This window comes from Pseudonaja textilis, chromosome 3, assembly GCF_049901715.1.
Source record: "Pseudonaja textilis isolate UNSWEBS1 chromosome 3, rPseTex1.2, whole genome shotgun sequence".
Lineage (NCBI taxonomy): Eukaryota > Metazoa > Chordata > Lepidosauria > Squamata > Elapidae > Pseudonaja > Pseudonaja textilis.
In genome coordinates this window covers 177,282,274-177,303,160 of record NC_141992.1, presented here as the reverse complement: position 1 = coordinate 177,303,160, position 20,887 = coordinate 177,282,274, and the positions used below count along the sequence as shown (strand labels likewise).

Sequence of the window (20,887 nt, the reverse complement as noted above, 5' to 3'; positions counted from 1 at the left end):
GCTTTACACTCAGGAGGTTTCTGATTAAATTATGAAATACTAGTGATGGAAAAGTTACATAATATGCATTATACCCAAAGCACATGCTTGCCTAGCTGTTAGGCCCACGATAGGCTTTTATTCAGAGTAAATCAAGGTTACTGTCTAACTATACTGCTCACTGGCTTGTCCAGCTATCATCTACAGAAGCTCTGTGGTTTGTCCCAACAACAGCTGGGGTTAAAGAGAACAGCTTTTTTCATATCTACAACTAGGCTGTGAAAATCTTCCAAAGGATTTCCGTCTCACTTTAAGAATTAACTTTGGAGAGGGGGGGATATATATTGTTGATGACTTAATTACACTTGTAACTTATGTACTGAATAAACTAAGTTATAGTGCTATGAATGCTTTTTTTAGAATAAAAGATTTTGATGGTCTCACTTTTGAACGGTTACACAAATAGACAAAAATTATTTGGCACTGAATTGTATTTGTCCATTGTGTTCCATTTTCTGAATTGGAATTATTGTATGTTCCTCCTGATCTGCTACTGTTGTGGTGATATTACTATTTTTGTAAGCCACTTTAAAATTTCACCTACATACATCTGAAAAATAAATGAATTAAATATCATAAATAAACAAAAGCTGAAGCCAATGATTAAACATCCCAGATCAATGAACTTTCAAACGGTCATACTCATGGTACCAATAGAACAGAACAGAATAACAGAGTTGGGAAGGATCTTGAAAGTCTTCTAGTCAAATCCCTAATAAGGCAGGAAACCCTATACCATTTCAGATAAATAGTTGTCCAATCTCTTCTTAAAAACTTCCAATGTTGGAGCATCCACAACCTCTGGAGGCAAGTTGTTCCACCAATTGTTCTAACCGTCAAGAAATTTCTTCTTAGTTCTAGGTTGCTTCTCTCCTTGATTAGTTTCCAGTAATTGCTTCTTGTCCTGCCTTCTTGGTGCTTTGAAAAATAGGTTGACTTCCCTTTCTTTGTGTCTCCCTTAGATTTTAGAACACTATCATATCACCCCAGTCCTTCTTTTCACTAACTAGACATATCAAATTCCAGCGATCATTCATGTTTTAGCCTCCAGTCCCCTAATCATCTTTGTTGCTCTTCTCTGCAGTCTTTCTAGAGTCTCAACATCTTTTTTACATTGTGTGCGACCTTTTCAATCTTTTCAAGTAGCAGGTTGTGGTCTACTTTATCAAATGTCTTACTGAAGTCCTAGTAAATTATACCCACAGCATTTCTCTGCTCCACTAATTTTGTCACTTTGTCAAAGAATGCAGTACAATTTGTCTGACAAGATCTGTTTTTGGCAAACCCATGTTGGCTTTTGGTTTTGTTTGTATCTAGATGTTCTCAGATTTGTTGCTTATCTTTACCAGAATCTTCTCGTGTATTGATGTCAGACTAACAGGTCTGTAATTTCCTAGATTCATTTCCCCCCTTTTTTGAAGATAGGAACTACATCAGCATTTTTTCCAGTGCCCTGGTAATTCCCCAGTGCTCCAGGATCTTTGAAAGATATAGTTGAGTGGTTCTGAGATCACATCTGTTCATTCAGAACTTTGGGATGTAATCCATCTGGTCCTGGTGATTTGAACTCATCTTGGGTTGACAAGTGCTCTCTTACCATTTGAAATTCAGAAATAAACTAGTTGCAGCCTAGGATAAATCATGAAATCTACATCCATCCTTTTTTTGAAAAACTAGTATTTTTTATTCTATCAGATGAGATATAAGTTCTTTGATAGCATTGATAGTTTAGAACCTACATTATTTTCTAAGACACCTTGTAACAGCTATAGTGGCTGAGAATAGAAATGACCACAATTTCTACTACTAGGCTACTAGGGTGCTTCAAAATCATTATCCTGCAAATAAGTCACTTCCTTTATTTTCTTTCTCATGTTCATCTGTGTAATCTTATAATTGGACATAACGGTAACAGGCCTCTACAACCAAACCTAATAACTAGGAAGGCTCATAGAAAAGTAGGCCTTTTTTAGACAAATAAATCCCAAATCCTTTATGATCTTAAATCAGACCTAATAGGATGTATTCCCATTAGGGATGTAGCTATGTAGCCTATTTTAAACTTGGAAAAAAGGCAATCAGTAGAGTGCACAGAGCATCTAGGAACATGTAATATTCTTTAATGTTTAGTTCCTTGATATTTTATTCTACCAAAAGCAAACTCATTTTCTGGAAAAAAAAAAATCACCCCTTTTGGACCAACTGAAAACCCCACTACCATTACTTTTGGAATGACAGGATATACATTAGGCTACAGAATTATGCAAATTAAAAGCCAATATATTATCACATCTACTGTATGCTCCTTCTTCAAAATGTGTACTTTTAGGACAAAGATTTCATTATTCAACCTTCATTTTCACATTTTTTTCCCTGCCTTGAATGTGATACCATGATTATTATTCAGGACAGAACCAAGCTTGGGTTTCCAAATAAATACTAGGAGAGCCAAAGAGGAAGTTACACCTTTCAGTAAATCAAGGACACTGGCCTCATTTGTATCACCCTGGTTCAGTAAAAGCCTATAAAAGTGAATTCAGACATAAATGGTGTGACTCCTTTATTTATTAAAAATACATACATCAATACAGTATGTATATATTTATATCAGTGTTTTTCAACCTTGGCAACATTAAAGTAAGGGCAAGATGGATGGTGAATTCTGGGAGTTGAAATCCACGCATCTTAAAATTGCCAAGGTTGGAAAAACACCGATTTAAAGGGCTGCTTCTAGGACCGCCCAACTGGAAAAAGCGCAACGTCCCCAACGATAAAGAAATCCAAATGCAACCACAACGAAACCCGCCCACGTATTTACCACATATATAGATGAATACATTTATATTCATCAAACCCAGGGGTGTCCAACTTTGGCAACTTTAAGGTGTGTGGACTTCAACTCCCAGAATTCCCCAGCCAGAATTCTGGGAGTTGAAGTCCACACACCTTAAAGTTGCCAAGGTTGGACACCCCTGAATCGAAGATGCTCCGAAGACTTCAGCAGGCTGTTGGGGTGGGAGGGGATGTGTTTCCCGCGCCTTGCCCCATCAAGCTCTTCCCAAGTAGGGAGGACTAGAAAGCCCATAACTCCAACTACGGTCCCGAGGCAAGATGTACTACAAGTCGGAAAACCCGGTGCCGCCCGCCCCCCCGAAGCAAGGCGGTTGTCCCAGACTGGAGGGGAAAGAGACCAAGGAGCACAGGTCGCGCCCGGCCGCCCTATTTCCCCGCTGCCCGCCGCTGTCGCTCCCGCCTGAGGTAAGAGCGCGCCGCCACCGCCGCCGCCGCCGCCGCCGCCATTGGCCCAGTTCGGGCGCAGCCGGGCGCGTTGCGGCGACAGCGGCCTCGCCTCGCGCTCGGGGCGGCGCGCGTTGAAGGGGAGGGGTGGCGCGTGCGCGGCCCGGCGAAGGTGGGGCTGCCGACGGACTGACGGACGGGGCGACAGACAGGAAGAGGGGACAGGAAGTCGCGCGGGCTCTTCCATCCTTTCGAGCGGGCGGCGGCGGCCGCTGCTGCGGGGCTGCCCGGAGCCACTCCTCGCCGTCGACGGACGCCTCGCCGGCGGGAGAAGCCACAACCCGGGTAAACGAGGCGGGAGGAGGAGGAGGAGGGAGCGGGGGAACCGCTGCCGCCCCTGCCAGGCCCGAGGGCTTCTCGGTAGCGAGGCCGATTGCCTGCTTAGGGCGGAGGGCAGCGCCTTCCCGGCCGACCGGCCACCCCGGGCGAGGCCTCCGGGGTGGAGGCGAGGCGGCCCTGCGTTCCTCCGGAGCCGAGGCGGGCGTTTTGGGTGGGGGGAGCGTGACGGCTGGGCACATTGTTGCGCGGGCCCCGAGGGGCAACAGCAGCTTGTCATGGCATTTGCTGCTCTTCTCGGGGAAAGGCGGGAGGGCGCTTCCCTGCGACGGGACGGGGAGTGGTGGCCGCTGCCCTCTCTGGAAGAGCTGCCTGAAGTGAGCTCTTAAGCCAGGCTTCGGCGAACGGCGTTTCTTTGTATTTTTCGCCCCTCTGTTGTCGTTTCGAAAGTATTTGCCGGGATTCCTGGGAGAAGTTCACTATGGAGATGCAATAGTTTGACTGGGAATACCTGTTTACCTTGAATAGGTGAGGCTGGTGGAGGTATAATGTTCCTCTAAGGTCCCAGGCTCTTGAGAGGCCTATCTCTGCCTAAGAGAGGTTTCCTTCTGCCTGCTATATTGCACAAAGTTAGGCTTGTTTTGTTTTGTTCTTTTTGTTTTCCATTCGGGTTATTGCGTTTGAATACTCTGTGCACAGCAGAAGCCATAGTTTTTACACTCTTTTAACTTTTTCATAGCTGTTTTTCTGATCCTGCTGCCTATTGTAGTTTCATTCCTTTCCTGAAGTCACATGATGGGCCTGAGTCTTGTTGTCATCACAAGCAGCTTAAAGTCCATCTGGAATGTTTATACTTTTGCCTTTGGGTACCCAGAAGATTAAATATGACCATGTCTCATAAAGTTCAAATTCAGTTGAATAAATAGTTAATTTGTCTTCAACTTTCTGTAGTAATGGGTTTCAGAGCAGACGCATGACACTGTTTGTTTCTCAGTTGTTTGCACTGTTCGTTTTCAAATTTTTAAATATTTTCTCCTAAGAAACAACGCTTGTTGCATGAAAGATGTAATACTTAGCAATTTAATCTAGTATTCTCTTGCACTTCGTTGGGCAGCTTTGAAGACTTTATCAACTTGTACTTTTATCCTCCTTGGAAAACTGGGTTGTTGTTGATTATGTTAAGAGAGTCAAATATGTTGTCCCTCCCCCAGAGTTATTTGTAGTAAGATTATAATTTGTAATGCAAGAACATGAATATGGACTAGAAGAAAGTATATAATATTATACTCTGCTTTTACAAATGAGAAGCTGACTGTTTCAAATCTGGTGTCAAATATTGTGAGTTTGCTTGAAAACCAAGAATAGTCTGGTAGCATATGTTATGTGCAGTTTCAGGAGAACTAGGTGTTATAAATACAAAATTCTTTTGGAACTTAAAGAATTCTAGTTGGTAATCTCATGAACAATCTTGGTTTGTTTTCATAAATACCCAGCCTACTTTTTAGAATTCTCAGCTGTTCCAAACAAAGTACTGTGTCCATAAGGTTATTGAAGACATGATAAGGCAGTGACATGAATTTTTGAAAAAAAAAAAGCATAATAGGAGTCAGTGTATAATGCTGATTGACCCAGTGTAATAATTATATAGATAATTGTGATGAAAACAATTGTCAGTAATTGACATATATAGTAAATACAGCCCACATGGTTGTCACTCTTCGTTTTGAATTAATATAGTGGTGTGTAGATGAAAAAAAGAAACATTTGTGAAAAATTAGAGAGGATGATATACTATATAACGAAACTTAGATCTTCCACATGTTCCCTTTGAGGGAGATTCAGTGATCCTGTAGAATTATTATTTTTGTCCTGTTCTGTTACCAAGCAAAGAAAAGCCAATATTTGTTGAGGAACGCTAAACTGGATTACGTAATGCTAAATTCTATACCTCCTGTATTCGTTGTCTCAAAGAAAATGGTTGAATTTTAGTTTTTCATTTTATTGATTATTGATTGCTGAATTCAGTTAAAATTATTGCTCATTGTAAAATGTAAAGCTTCAGTTTATAATCAAATGGTTTACAAAACTCACTAAATAACATGCCTTTTCTAAGCACTGGAAAAATTAATGAGGGTACTTTTGAAAAGTTAAAATCATTACTGAATAAGTTTATCCATCTTTTCTCTCATATATTTATTTCCTAATCTGATAAATTTGTACCTCTTAAAAACACTTCAACCAAACTGCAGTAAGTATTGATATGAACTTCAGAGGACTACCACATATGTTTTAAATATTAAGCTGGATAAAACAAACTTATTTTTGATTTTTATCTGGAATCCAGAGGATTTAGCTATCTTCAGGGTTTTTTTTAACCTTTTCCAGTAAAAAGGAAACATTTGCATGCTTTTTTTCAGAGTGAACTTGCACATTGTCATGCTACACATTAGAAAAATTGTTTAGGATGCAACTAAAGCAAACCAGAGTATGTTTAAAAGAAAATTATTAGATCAGTTTTGTTGGCACACTTGGTGGTTAATGCAAATCTTACCCACGCGTGTGACCAATAGAGCAACCTCAAGCCAATTATGCTAAGTCCGATTTTATAGAGCAACTATGAGAATAAGAAGATATAATTCTGTACGGGTAGTCCTCAACTTACAACAGTTTATTAAGTGACCCTGCACAGTTACATTGGCACTGAAAAGAGTGAGTTATTTTTCACATGACCATTGCAATAATCCCATGGTCACAGGATCAGAATTCTGCTGCTTGGCAACTGAGTCATAGTCATGATGGCTGCAGTGTCCCATGGTCATGTGATCACTTTTTTCAACCTTCTGACCAAGCAACGTCAAAAGGAAAGCGAGATTCACTGAACCCTGTCATTAACTTAACACCTGCAGTGATTCACTTAACTGGGGTAGGAAAGGTCATAAAATGGGGCAATCTTAATTGTTTCATTTAACAACAAAAATTTAGGGCTCAATTGTGGTCATAAGTCGAGGACTACCTATATATATTGTCCTGAATTTTCTTAAAAGTTGAGGTAGAATCCAAATGGGAGTTGAGACTTTTGGTGTAATAGTTACATTACTTTCAATCTTGCCCCATCTTGGAAGCAATTTAACTACGAAAAGGGGAAGAGGGAAAAGTATAGGTGTACGGTTGATGGGGTGATCGACGAGTGCGGGATGAAAGCCGCAGGGCCTGCGCCCCCGCGTGCGCCGCTAGCGCAAATGTCTTTGTATTTCTTCTCCTGTTTCTTATAAAATATTTTTCAAAACCACAGCCAAAAATGGTGGGCTTCAAGGGGGAAATACGGTAGATGAAAGCAATGGCAGTTTTAAATTTTAAATAAGAATATACTGCATATTGTTTGCTATAGTTATAACTGGGTAGATGCAAAGCACTTTGGGAAATATTAATGGATTGTTTGGTTCTGTTCATATAAGTTCTGTTAAGAGTTGCCTCCAGGCAAGATGGGTGGCATATAAGTCGAATGAATGAATAAGTAAAGTAATAAATATTAATTGCAAATATTGTAAAACATTTCAATTCAACCATTACATGAAATGTCCAATGTGTGCATGGATTGGCAGCCTTGTCTACCGCATGGTTGACTCAATGACCACATGACAATTACTTTGACAGACTTGTGTTTCATAGTTAGAGTATTTGTGTAGATAAGTAGGATAACCTTTAGGGCAGACTTGGCATAGGAAAGAATTGGTGTAGGAAAGAAACTTTTATTCTTTTGCTAATGACTTTTTTTATCTGCACTTACTTCCTCACAATCTTTAACCCGTTATTTCAGCAGTTACAATTCTGTATTATGCCATACAGAATTGGTGGGCAGGGGAACCTGTCTTGTAGAGATCTGGATTTGGGCTTTTTGCTCTATCTGTGTATTGTTTAATTAGTAGTTTCATATTTTGCAAGTTTAATTTTCTTTAAGGCAAGTTGTATAGAACCGTACAAAATTAAGAGTTTGTCTTTATCTGGTAAAATGTGTTTCTAATAAAGTGAAATTAAGCTGATACAGTTTATATTAATATTTATAATAAATTTTTTGAACATGAACATTTTTGTATAGATTCACTAACATGGGAGTACAGCCTGGGTTTGAGACCTGAGCTCCATGCAGCGTTACTTGCTCCCATTTATTTGCTCCAGCTCCAGCCCACCTAGCAGTTCGAAAGCATGCAAATGCGAGTAGGTTAATATGTACCACTTTGATGGGAAAGTAACAGTGTTCCATGCGCCTTTGACATATAACCATGCTGGCCACGTGACCACGAAAATTGCCTTCGGACAACGTGGCTCCCTTGGCCAAGAAACAGAGATGAGCACCCTGCCCTGGAGTCAGACACGACTGACAGCCAAACCTTTACTATTTTTTAACTAGAAAAAAAAAATCCACTTCCCCCCTACCTAGATACCTTCCACATTTGTTGGAAACTACCCAGTATTCACAAACAGCAAGCAAAAGGCTAAAGAATTATAGAATATTTAATGGCCTGAACTGATGATAGTATTGTGGGTACCTTTATGGCAGTCTCTTAAATCTGATAATTTAATTGCATTGGATGTACTTGAATGGAAAACCTATTATCTGCGCCAGTTAATAGATTTTAGATTTATATTAAATATCCTTTAATTTTAGTACTGATTTGTGGCCACAAATGAGCTATATGACAAAACTTCTAATCTTTTATACACTGTTATTTTTCCTCTTACAATAATTAAATACAATCCTCTCCAAGTTGTTAATGGTGTTCAGTGGCTAAAGAACTGTTGTTTTAAAAAATTGATATTCCTTGTATCCAGAATTGCTGGCAAATATTTTCCTGAGTGGTAAAAGGACTAACTTCCTTTATTCAGTGAGAGATTGATAGTATTCCATACATAGTGCTATGTGCATAATAATCGGGGGAACAAAATACATTACAAAACGTTGATTTGCCACAAAATGGAATGGAATTATAGGGAAATGTACAACAGTAATAACATTGGAATATAAAGTAGATGAGTAGGAGAACGAATATTTGTTATGAGAATATCAATTACAGCAGGAGTCATATCTTTAATTCCATTGCATTTGTTTTATGCAATTATATTTATTAATGTATATTTGAAAGCTCTGTGCAACTTACAAAACTACATCAATAATATACAAAATTCTGAAACCATTCCAAAATAAGATTAAAAATAAGGACTTAAAACTCAGGAAGGCAGGAATGTTAGATATGTTTGCTGCCTTGGGTTGCTTATAAAAATAATGGCAGCATAAAAAAAATTCAAGTAAGTCCAAAATTGAAATAAGAGGAGACCAGATTTATCAGCAATATAGTAGCAATATATTTTGTTGTGTATTAATATGTCTCTGGCAAGACCTATAAAGCATTCCCCATTAAAAATTGAATTTATCAAGAAGATTTTGTGACCAATCCTGCAATTATTTAAGGCCTAAGCTTTATAAGGGTTTATACACCTAAGCAAATCCCTTGAATTTGGCTTGGAAAGCAACTGGCAACCAATGTGAATGTTTCAAGATAGGAGTTTTTGTGTAGTGCCACACCCACTGTATAAACTGCATGCTTCATTTTGGAACAGTAACAATTCTGTAACAATTTCAAGGACTCTCACACAACACAGGAATGTTGCAATAATCTACACCTGCCGTTACTGGCACAGGTATCACTGAAACCAAGTGTCTCTTGAAACACAAATATCACGGCAGTGGAAGCTTATGAACACTAATCATAGCAATGGAAGCTCATGAAAATCCTCACTTGCTACTGTTATCCAGTAATTTATATGTTTATATAATTTCGGCTATCAGTGCAAGTTCAAGGAGAACTCCTGGACTATGAACTTGTTCCTCGTTCAAAATAGATGGTATCTCATAGAGTTTGAGATAATTTTGTAGTTGTACTGTACTTCAAAGGAAATTGGAGGTTTTATTTATTCTCTTTTCACTCCTTCCTTCCCTCCCTGTTCCTTCCAACAATTCAACAATCTCTTGTCAAATTCCATCATTGTGAAGTATGACCAATTCTATATTGTCTTGAGTAAAATGAAGTTAATTTGAATACATTTGGTTTGCTGGTTTGGGTATGGCATTAGTTTTTATAGTCTTTGTAAAACATTGCATACAAATTTATTTAAAATATATACAGTATCTGACACTAAAAGCTTTACTTTCATTTTGGTTCAGCTATCTGATGTGTTTAAATGAGCTGCCTTCTACAGCTGATATGTGATCCTGGGAAAAGGCATGTTTGGCTGCAAATGTTTCTGACAGCTGCTATTGTACATGTGGGCCCTTATTACTATATATCACATATTGTCCTTTGAATTGGGATTATTGCAATACCCTACTTCATATTTTACCTTCTGAAGCAATTGTCAGCATTCCAGAAAACCTCCACTCCAACAAATAACTCAGAGACAGACATCTAAGCATGTATATAGGGCAGTGGTGGCAAACCTTTTTTGGCTCCCATGCCGATAATTGTATGTGTGCTTACGCTCACGTGCCAGCACCCAGAAGGCAATGTGTGCTGGGCCCACCCGCCACATCCCCTGCGCATGCATGCGCCATCCCATTGCAGTGCGCTGTGCACCTGCACATGTGCTTGCGATTCACGCGCTTGCACACATGATCCCTTTACCACGCACCATGCACGATTCCCCCACTGCATGCCTGCGCATGTGATTACCCCACGTTGTGCATCTGCGCATGCACGCGCAACCATCCCCGTGCGCCATCCATCTGTGCATGCACGCGCAATCCCTCCATTCGCCGTGCATCTCTGTGTATACACGTGTGTCTCCTGCGCTCCCTCCCCCTGCGCATGTGCTCCAGATACCCAACAATCAGCTGTCAGGCGGCAGCGCTGCATGCGTGCGCAGTGGGGCTTTTCCGGGCGAGCTCTCACATGCCGGCAGAAGTGGCTCAGTGTGCCTCTTCTGGCACACGTGGCATAGGTTCGCCAACACGGATATAGGGCGACACATTCCTTTAATTTAGGAATTATACATGAATAACCAGTTATAATTTCTGCACTTCTAGATATGGCTCGTGGACAGCAGAAAATCCAGTCACAACAGAAAAATGCCAAAAAGCAAGCTGGACAGAAAAAGAAGCAAGGCCACGATCAGAAGGCTGCAGCTAAAGCTGCCTTAATATACACATGCACCGTCTGCAGGGTAAGAAGCTTGGAAACCAAATACTGGGCAATCTTTCTAGATTTTAACTCGGGAGTATGAAGTATAGCATAGCAAGGCAACATCCTTCTGTGTCAAAGTTTGTATTGTATAGATAATAGGTAAGGAAATTTTGCCTCAGAGCTGTTTTCCCTTAAAAGTAATAGAATGGGGAAGCTTCTTTCAGAAGTTAAGGTAGCTGGAGTTTCCAAATAAAAGCTATATATTACTTGATCAGTATACCGTATGATTACATTGATTAAATAAAATTATTAATATGGGACTTCCAAAATTATGTGCGATGAACATGAAAAAAATTAGAAGAAACATTTTAGTTAAAATATGTGGGAGTGGTGCGGTGGCCTGGAGGTGGAGCTGTCACTTCACAATCAGGAGGCTGTAAGTTTGATTCTAGTTAGAGGCAGATATTTCTCTCGCTGGGCACATATTTCTCTCGTGGGGATATATCTGCTGAACAAAACACTGCATTGATGACAGGAAGAGCATCCGGCCAATAAACACTCTGATAGCTCCATTCAGTTGCCCAGACTCCATCCCGCAAGGGATTATGGGGTCGTTAAAAGGAGATGATGATGTAATATATAATAGAGTTGTCTTTGCTTTATGACCATCAGTTTAGTGGCCAAAGTTATAACTGCCCTAAAAAAAATGACTTCCAGCCAATCCTTGTACCCATGACTGTTACACAATGTTGCAGCATCTTTGTAGCCAACTGATCACCATTTTTGATATTCCCAGCTGACTTCACTGATTCTAAAGAGTGGTTGGATAACCTTTCCAGATGTTTTAATCTAGGAACCCCACCTAACCCAGAGAGCATGGATATTTATAGGAATTATTATCCTTCCCATTTAAGGATTATTGATTCAATGAGGGTAATGATAGAAACTTCAGTCTGTCAAAGGTTGAGTTATTGATTCCTAGTTAATATATATTTTTGTAGTCAGAAGATAGTAAAATGTTTTCCTTTAATGTCATATTAGGATTTCAAGAAGATTAAACAATTCTAAATAATTTATGAGGAAAAAATATATGTATTTCATAAAATAAATTTTATTATCATTTTCTGATGCCCAACACTGAAAACATGCAGAGTTGAATTGCTTGATTTTAATAAGGAATATCAATTAAATATAAATAAAAGGAAGGGTACGTGTAAAGGTACTATTATGTGACCAAATTTGTAAGCGAATTAAAGTTGAGCATGGGTTAATATGTTAAAAAAGGGAAATTAAATGAGGAAAGAGGCGGTAATATCCCCAAAGCGCATTGTCTACGGATCCGAGTTAAAGAAACTATAGGAATGTGGCAGATCCTAAGGACGGAGGAAGAAGAAGAAACTGTCCTTGATTTGTTGCTTTGTTCTCTCCTTAACCAGACACAGATGCCAGATCCCAAGACCTTCAAGCAGCACTTTGAGAGCAAGCATCCCAAAACCCCACTTCCTCCAGAATTAGCTGATGTTCAGGCATAAAGTTCACTGGTAATTTTGTACCATTTAAATTTTGAATTCATTGATTGTAAATCCTAAATAATTTTGCTTGATTTATATTTCATTTGTTGAATTTCTGAAGGGAATGAAAGTGAAGAGATAACTTTAATATAAAATCAACTGCTGTTTGAGCTTTTTGGGGAGAGGGATCTGTTTTATTTACAACTTTACTTGTACTGTACAGTTAAGCTATTGTTATCACCAGGCCTATTTGCAAAACAGCAAAAAGTAACTGAAAGGATATTTTATAATGTTCTCATTTTGATTCAGCCAGTTCTGTTAACAATTGTTTGGGGATGGTTAATTTTAAAATTGAATTATATTAAATCAGTGTTTTACAAATTTGGCAACTTTAAAATGTATGGACTTCAACTCCCAGCAGTCTGAGAAATTCTGAGAATTGAAGTCGTAAAGTTGTAAAGTTTGAAAAAGACTGCATTAAATTATTGCATAATATTAACATAGCAGTTCAAATGATGAATTTATTTTTGTGTTTCAGGTGAATTCGTGGAATCTATTGACTCTTCTATTGTCAGACATTACGTAACAAATCTGCAGCTGCTTTCTTAACAAACTGTTGATCAGCAGAAAAATGAAGGGGCTATAGAAACATTCATATTTTTATGCTGTTCCTTGGGCTTCATGTAAAGACAACTCTGTGTAATTGTACAGTTGTGCCCTACTTGGAAATCTGGAAATTGGTTCATTCTAAAAAGAAATTACAGTTGTAATTATATTGATGTTCATATTGTGTAAAATAACTCATTTAATAAAGTAGTACTTTGATTTTACAATATCACAGGTCAAATGCTTGTAGAAATTCTATTTCCATGTTTCATTTGCCTTATAAAACTTCAACAAGTGAACTTCTCACTCTGCCAAAAATTAGGTAGCTTAGTTAGGGTAGATTCATTGCTGTTTATAAAGTCCATTAGAAACAAGGAAATAATTTCTCCATTCAATATGATACCTGCTTGAGCGTGATCATTTTCTTAAAAAACGACAACACTGCTTTTGATGGAAGACGTGTTGCACTTTCAGCTACTTAGGTTGGAGTGCCTATTCTGCTGGTTATTGTGAAATTTCACTCTTTATGCATAGAGGCACTTGTATCTTGGATTTATGCACTGACTCAGTAGCAGTGAATCATTATACTAAATGGTGGGATATCAGAAGTATACTTGAACTGAACATTGTTTTTTATATGATCTGAGTGGTTCAGACTATAGCAACATGAAATAACTGCTTTCTGTTGTGAAGACCCACTGTGTAACTTCTCAATTGTACCTATGAGAAGTGGGCGACCTGGCAACCTTTCATATGTAAAAATGACTACTGTAAATGTTTCCCTGTTTGAAAACAAAAATGGAAAAAGCTTATTTGATGGAATAGGATAGCACATGCAATAGAAATAATGGCTTATTCATTTGGTTAATTGGAACTGATTACATAAAGCAGTGTAGATATTAAAATTTCAATACCAGGCAGTGTTGCATTATGTTACAGATTTCCAAACTATGTTTGAGCAGGATTCTGATCTCAGGTGCAGTCCATAGGTTCTGCCCCAGGTGCTTTTCACTCAAACAAATAATTTGTGACAGGTTACTTATGTTACTGGTTAGACACTGACAGTAATATTGACCAAAGTTTGCTTGTGCCTAAAACAGATGTCTTTGAAATCATTCTGTTAAGCCAGCACACATGATACACATTTGATACATAAAGAAAAAATAATTGTGATCTCTTTGTTTACTAATCTGATATGTCAGTTAAGTTAATGTTGTTTTTATTATCCTGGGGTAAACAATACCAATTACACGGCTTACTTGCACTTGTACACCTGACATTGGAATAAAGCTCATGCTTCGTTTTCTTACATAATAAAATGTCCTCGTAAAATGACAACGGGGTCCCACAGGCAAGAAATACGCCTGTTAAACCAATAAAAGGTACTGAAAAGTTGGAATAGAACACCATATTAAAAATGATTTGAGATGTTATACGTTCACTAACTTTTAATTTGTTTAGGTGGAATTCTGGAAAGCTGTTTTCAGTTAAATTAATTCCTCAAACAGATACATGTTCTTTCAGATTACTTATCAACAAATAAAGGGGTAGGAACAAAAAATAGGTTTCTACTAGATTAGTACAACTGACCCACTTATGTTACAGACTGCATTTTTCTGAATTGCTGTTTTAAGTAGCTTGTATCTGTACATTGAGCAAGCTAAATCTTTATTTTATACATTAATTAAACTGCTAAAGATAATTTGTTTCTTACCAAGAATTAAAGGCCACAAGAAAATCCGGACATTCAACATATGGGAACGAATTGGATGGGTTGGAACTATCCATAATAAGAATCTTTTAATTCTCTCTGTTGATTAAAGGAATGGGTGTAAGGAATAAATGAAAAATTTTCCAAATCTTGTGGATAGAATGTTAATTTTGGATCAAAAGACACAATTGTGCATTGTAATGTGTCTGATTAAAATCTTTTAAAAAGCAAAAGTCGAAAATGTGATATTTCCTGCCTACCTAATGCAAATGTCATTTCTTTAACCTTGATGCTAACTGAGCAGCTTTAGTTCTTTGTTTAGCACAAGGAATGGAAATAACGGCAAAGGTTTCATTCGATTTGCATGTGTCATTCATAGATAAAATCAAGATAAGATTAGAGAAAATATGCACAAGGACTTTGCTGTTATGAACTTTGTGTATTGGTAGTTAGCAAGCCAGCATGCTTTTGCGTAATTTGTTTAAACCATCATTTGTTATACTTAAAACACACAGGATATAATGTGCCAAAATACACAATACAGTAGTGTTTCCTTCCAGTGATATTGGTCACAGTCCTATTTCAAAGGCTAATTTGAATGTGGATATTCCAAAATAATTCTTTTGGACACATCTTTTAAAATGGTGCCTAACCTTAGGGATCTGAGTGTTGGCAAAGAACTTTAGTAAAACATTTGGTTTAAATACTGGAATGCTAAATACAAAATTTGTCTAATAGTTCAGACTTGATTGTGACTGTTCTTGGAAAAATGTATCAGGCTACTTGAATTTCAAAACGATTATATCAAGTGAGACATTTTTCATCAATCTGGCAGCATGTTATGTTTGGAATTGTTGCTGTTGCGTTACTTATGTGATGGTACAACTCTAGATTAGAGTTGCAGAATACTTGAGAAAGTGGAGGTGCAACATTTTTAAAAGTATGCATTTAAATACAGTCATTTACAGAATGGTTGACTTTAAACTTTGGTCTTGCCTGAGTATGAACCAGAGTACTGTAAAGCAATAAGAAAGGTGGTAGACCATACATATCCATGGGGATTAAAATATTTTGAAACATGAATTTGATTTGTTTTAATTTGTACTTCAGAAAAACTATAAAATCAAGAGAACATCCATGATCAACAACATAGTTATTTCTTATATTCTTTCTCCTACTACTCATGCTGATTTTAGTACCTTGTATATTAACATAAAAAACAGATTGCTTTCATGAAATATAAGTGCATGAGAAGAAGCTATTCCTTCTTTATGCCTCTGCCAGCATCCCATAAGAAAATTCTGACTTTAAAATTTTACTGGCTGTTCTTAATATTACAGGTAGATGGAAGAAAGTAGGTTCCATGTATCTTCTAGGCCAGGGTTTGTTCTAGTGCTTGCAGCATGTTTCATGGAAGTGTTGTTATGACTGATCTGCCATAATAGCCTCAATCTATGAGACCAAAAAGTATGTCCAGTAATGCATCCTCTTCTAAATGTTTAATTTGGGAGTACTTTTATGTAAAATACATGTTTATAGTAGTTCATTGATATATAACTGACCTCATCACCTTTCTTCGCAAGGCTATATTGTGCCATATCCATCATCGGACATTGGCGATTATGTTGGCAATCCTATTTTTATCAACAGCCGCATGAAAAGATGCTGTTGAGTTTTGTCCAAACCAGTCTCTTAGATTTTGAAGCCATGATGTTCTTCTGCCTGGACCTTGTTTGCCTTCAATCTTTCCTTGAAGGATTAAGTGAAGTATGCCGTATTTTCCCGGGTGTTGCATCCCATGTCCAAAATATTGTAACTTACCGCTTTTTTATAGTTTTGATGGTTTTCCTTGGCTTTCATCAAAAAAGTTTCCCATAGGCCTGCTAATATAACATCTACTGTACTGGACAATTTTATATGGAAAAAAAAACAAGGTACTTCCAACTCTCTTAATAGCACTGTACCAGTTGAAATCTGTTTTTTCCAGTTGTGTTAGAGTTTCAAAACTTAGACTTCCCAGACAAAAATTACATGCCATAGGTATTTTGAGGAATGTTGTTCAAAGGACCTTCATTTAATAGATATGGATTTAGCAAACAAGATTTAACCGAAAGGAACTTTGGCCTGAATTCCAAGCAATATCACACTGCCTGAACAAAGTGGCTAGGATAATGTCATTCAACACAACTGCAAGGCAGTAGCCCAACTGAGAGAACTATTTCCCTGCTGAGCCCAAGCACTACTGGCCACTATTGCTTAGCAAATCAGTTCCAATCCCAAATATTGCCGATAGTGGCATTTGTACATAGGGCAATTTTTTTTCTGCTTCTGCCCTCTCTGATGATTGCTATTAACAGCAACAAGCCTAGGAGTGTTTGAGGACTCAAAAAAAAAAAATCCCCTTTGACAATTAATCTCCTTTGGACATCAATGAATATCCTTTTCCCATTTGTTAAATCTAAGGCTCTGTGGGGCACTAAGTTGGAGGAGTCTGCAACAAAAAGGAGTCTGCAACAAAAATCTTGAATAAATCCACACTAATTTGTAGTCTGCATACAATCATGTTTTTTTTATTCAAACATTTTCTCAACTGTATATGGACGTTTCCAGTACGATTTATTTCTCAGAATGGCCCTTTTGAATTATTTGTTTTTCTCTTGGTAGTAAGTAAAACAGGCTCCTGATGGATAGATCAAATGCCATAGGTCAGATGTATACATACTGAACTGGTCTTGAATTCGATTTTCTTTGAGTATCACAATAACCATAGCAAGGAAATTAGACCTCGGAGTCCTCCTCAACCTGAAGATGCTACATAAATACCAGAAATGTGCAAACTTGATTACTAAGTACCTTTACTGGTAAGAAAGCAGGAGCAAAATCAATTTCGTTGTATATATGTTCAATGATAATAAAGGTTATTATTAAAGAAGAAGCCACATTAGTCTATGGTGACAAATCAGGAGCCAGGTAGCAATTTTTATTAAAAGACATTTTTGTAAACTGCATAAAGCATGTTAGCTGGAAAAGGTGCTATCAGACTTCTGGTTTTTGGGGTAACTTTTTTGAAATGTGAATTACTCATGGTGTGGATGGGATCACTAGATGATGGATGGTTTCCTGTGGCTTGTTAGGTTTCACCTCTAGTGCTTGCTGCAGCTTATGGAAGACTTGTGAGACAGGGACTAGAATTTTCCACCACAAATGGCCTTTTTCTGGCCAATCAAGGAGTCCTTTGGGAATAGGGTGAGGGGCAGTGGTGGGCTGTTGGATGGTTGGCGAGGTTCAGGCGAACCCCTAGCTGTGACCTCTGGCTGGGCCCACCCACCTGCCCTTGTGCTATGCTTATCCTAAATAACTTTTTCCCCCACCCCGGGCTGCCCGGGTGAGTTCCGTGCCGCCCTGCTATACTCACCGGAGCTGCCTGAGTCAATTAGCTGCCTGTTTGAAGCTGCATTTCAGCCCCAAAGTGGCGTGTGAGAGCAAAGCACTCACAACCAGCGAACCCTTTGTCAACAGTGGTGGGTTTCAAACAAATTTATGATTGGTTCTGTGGATGGGGCTTGGTGGGTGTGGCTTGGTAGTCGTGACACGGGTACTGTAAAATGTCCATTCCCACCCCACTCCAGGGACAAGGTTATTGCAAAATCCCCATTCCCTCCCCACCCCACTAACTGCTTTCCAGCTCCGTTCTCCTGTGCAGGGTAACAAAAGAAGACCCAGCCGATTAGTTGGGACTCGGGAGGCAGAGAATAGATGGGGGAGGAGCCAGTCAAAGGTAGTATTTGCCGGTTTTTCGACGACCTCAAAATTTCCGCTACCGGTTCTCCAGAATTGGTCAGAACCTGCTGAATACCACCTCTGTTTTTCAATGAAAGTGCAGCCCACCTCTGGTGAAGTGGCACCTCAACATTAACTCTACTTGGACTATTTACCATCTCTCATAAGCTGTATGCTTGTAGACTTTGGATATATGTTTGGGTTATGATTGAATCTCAGGACTATTAAGTGGTAGAATCAATCATTGCTACCCGTCTCAAAATCTCAACTGCTGTATGCTTTTCCTTAGAATGCTGTATCTGTATTCCAGTGCAATTGTTTCAAAATACTGAGGCAAATTGAAAATGTATTTCAATGTTAAGTCAAAAGCTAGTCCTCAAGTCCAGTTTAATTCCCGGTGACTTTATAAGTCACATCAGTGTGACTTTTTTTTCCTATACAGAAATGTTTTGCTGCTATCACCCCGCACGTGTTTTTGACTTCCTAGTCCAGTCTAGGGCTCTGGGACTTCCTGGTTAGCTCCCATCCAAATAATACTAATCAGATCTAACCCTGTTTAACTGATCAGCCAAAGTTGGTTAGTTGCTGCCACCTAGCTGAACTTTAACTCCATACACCTTCAGAAAAAAAATCAGGAAAGGCAAAGAGGTGCTATACATACTGCTCAATTGCCTTTTGACAATTAGCACCTACACTGAGTACATTACTTTTCTAATGTTTTCGCTCACTGTTCCTGGGAAAAGCTTAGAACTTTCTCACCTAGTCTAGATTTTATTGACAAATGTAGACATGGAGGAAACATTATAAAACATACTTAGTTATTGTAACTAAGACAAAAGAACTTGCTTTTTTTAGTAAAAAGAAAACTATGAAAAAGAAAAAAAGAAGGTGTGATTATATCTTATATAAAGCTAGAACAACCAATCTTTTCCTATTCAATGAAGTCACTGAGGTGTGCAGCCATATGAATTTGCTTAATAAATAAATTACATTTCTTCCTATCTAACCTACAATCCACTGAGTTCCTTGAAACAATTTCTAGTATATTATGGACCAATTTCACTTGAACAATTTGCCTAAACAGTATAAGGTTTTTCTACCTTTTTGTAAGCAATTTTTTTTAAAAATAGTATCACATATTTGAATTAAAGCAAATGTAACGATCAGTCATGCCATGATGAGTTGCGGGTCCCAGTGCCGGGATGAATCAGCTGACGACCTGCACCCAGGCAGACTGTCTGGGTGGGCTCCTCTTGATGGCAAAGATGACAGCGACACAAAGGTTTCTTTTGGTGAGAGGAAAAGCGCCCAGAGCAAACTTTGCCCCTCTCTTTTATTGTGCAGCAAGCAGGGGGGTGGGTTTAGGTTACATGAGGTTAGACAGGAACAGGAAACACTGCCATATATGGTTAATCCTTATGCTATAGCTGACTCAGGATTTTGTACAGGAACAGGAAACATTGCCATATATGGCTAATCCTTAGTGACTCAGGTTTTACACGTAGCTGTTCCTATAGTGTCACCCTATATATGTATTGTATGTGTATTGGGTTGTCTGTGTACGTGACTTCCTACTGATGTGTCATATCGCAACATCTCCTCTGTTTTTATCTTGTTTTTAGGGCTATTTACTCACTATCCTCACTGTTATGTCCAGTCTAGGTCCTCCGACTCATCCTGTCATAGGTTCATGAGAATTCGTGGTTCCCCTTTGGCAGCATCTTTGGTGAACTCGTTATCAGAGTCATCGGAATCTGAGGAGAATTGCAAGAGGGCCTTTTTCTCTATTAGCGCATTAATTTGTTTTTGTTTTGAGTATAAATCCGAATCAATTTGGCCAAATTTTCTTTTAAGGATTTCTAAGAATTTACCTATCACACATGGTCCAATGGTACATGCCAACAAGAGAAGGATAAGTGGACCAGCTATAGCAGATAACAATGTTGTTAACCATGGGGAAAGGTTAAATAGTCCTTGATACCAAGTATGTTATGAAGTTCGTTCCCTTTCTCTTAATTTTAATCTGGTGTCTAGTTCTTTCATGGAATCTAGGACAACTCCTGAGCTATCAGCATAGAAACAACACTCTTCTTTAAGAGCAGCACATAGTCCCCCTTGATTCAAAAACAAGAGGTCTAGGCCTCTGCGGTTTTGTAAGACCACCTCAGATAAAGAGGTAAGAGAAGTTTGCAAGGCAAGAATGGATTTTTCGACCCTTCTAAGATCTTCATCTATGGTGGCACTTAACTGGCGAAGATGCTGATCAGAAGTAACAAGGCCAGCTATACCTGTGGCCGTCCCAGAAGCCCCCAATCCCAGCAGTACAGTTAGCATCAAAGCAGTTACTACTTCTCTTTTTGCCCTAAGGTTATATTGTCTAGGTTCTAGTAAAGAGACAAAATCTTCTGAGTTATATACATCAATTTTGGGAAACAATTGTACCTGAATACAAAATGATTTTTTTGTCAATAATACATAATCATTTCAGCAAA

General features: G+C 38.5%; 1 protein-coding gene across 1 annotated transcript; it reads left to right on the top strand.

Annotated features, from left to right (window-relative positions):
* Positions 1 to 3,467: 3,467 nt before the first annotated feature.
* ZNF706 (zinc finger protein 706) lies at positions 3,468 to 15,698 on the top strand. The gene is made up of 4 exons (XM_026703502.2): positions 3,468 to 3,621; positions 10,691 to 10,827; positions 12,224 to 12,328; positions 12,837 to 15,698. Exons 2-3 carry the CDS (start codon positions 10,693 to 10,695, stop codon positions 12,317 to 12,319), a joined length of 231 nt encoding a protein of 76 aa, XP_026559287.1. The 5' UTR covers positions 3,468 to 3,621; positions 10,691 to 10,692; the 3' UTR covers positions 12,320 to 12,328; positions 12,837 to 15,698.
* The last annotated feature ends 5,189 nt before the right edge of the window (positions 15,699 to 20,887 follow it).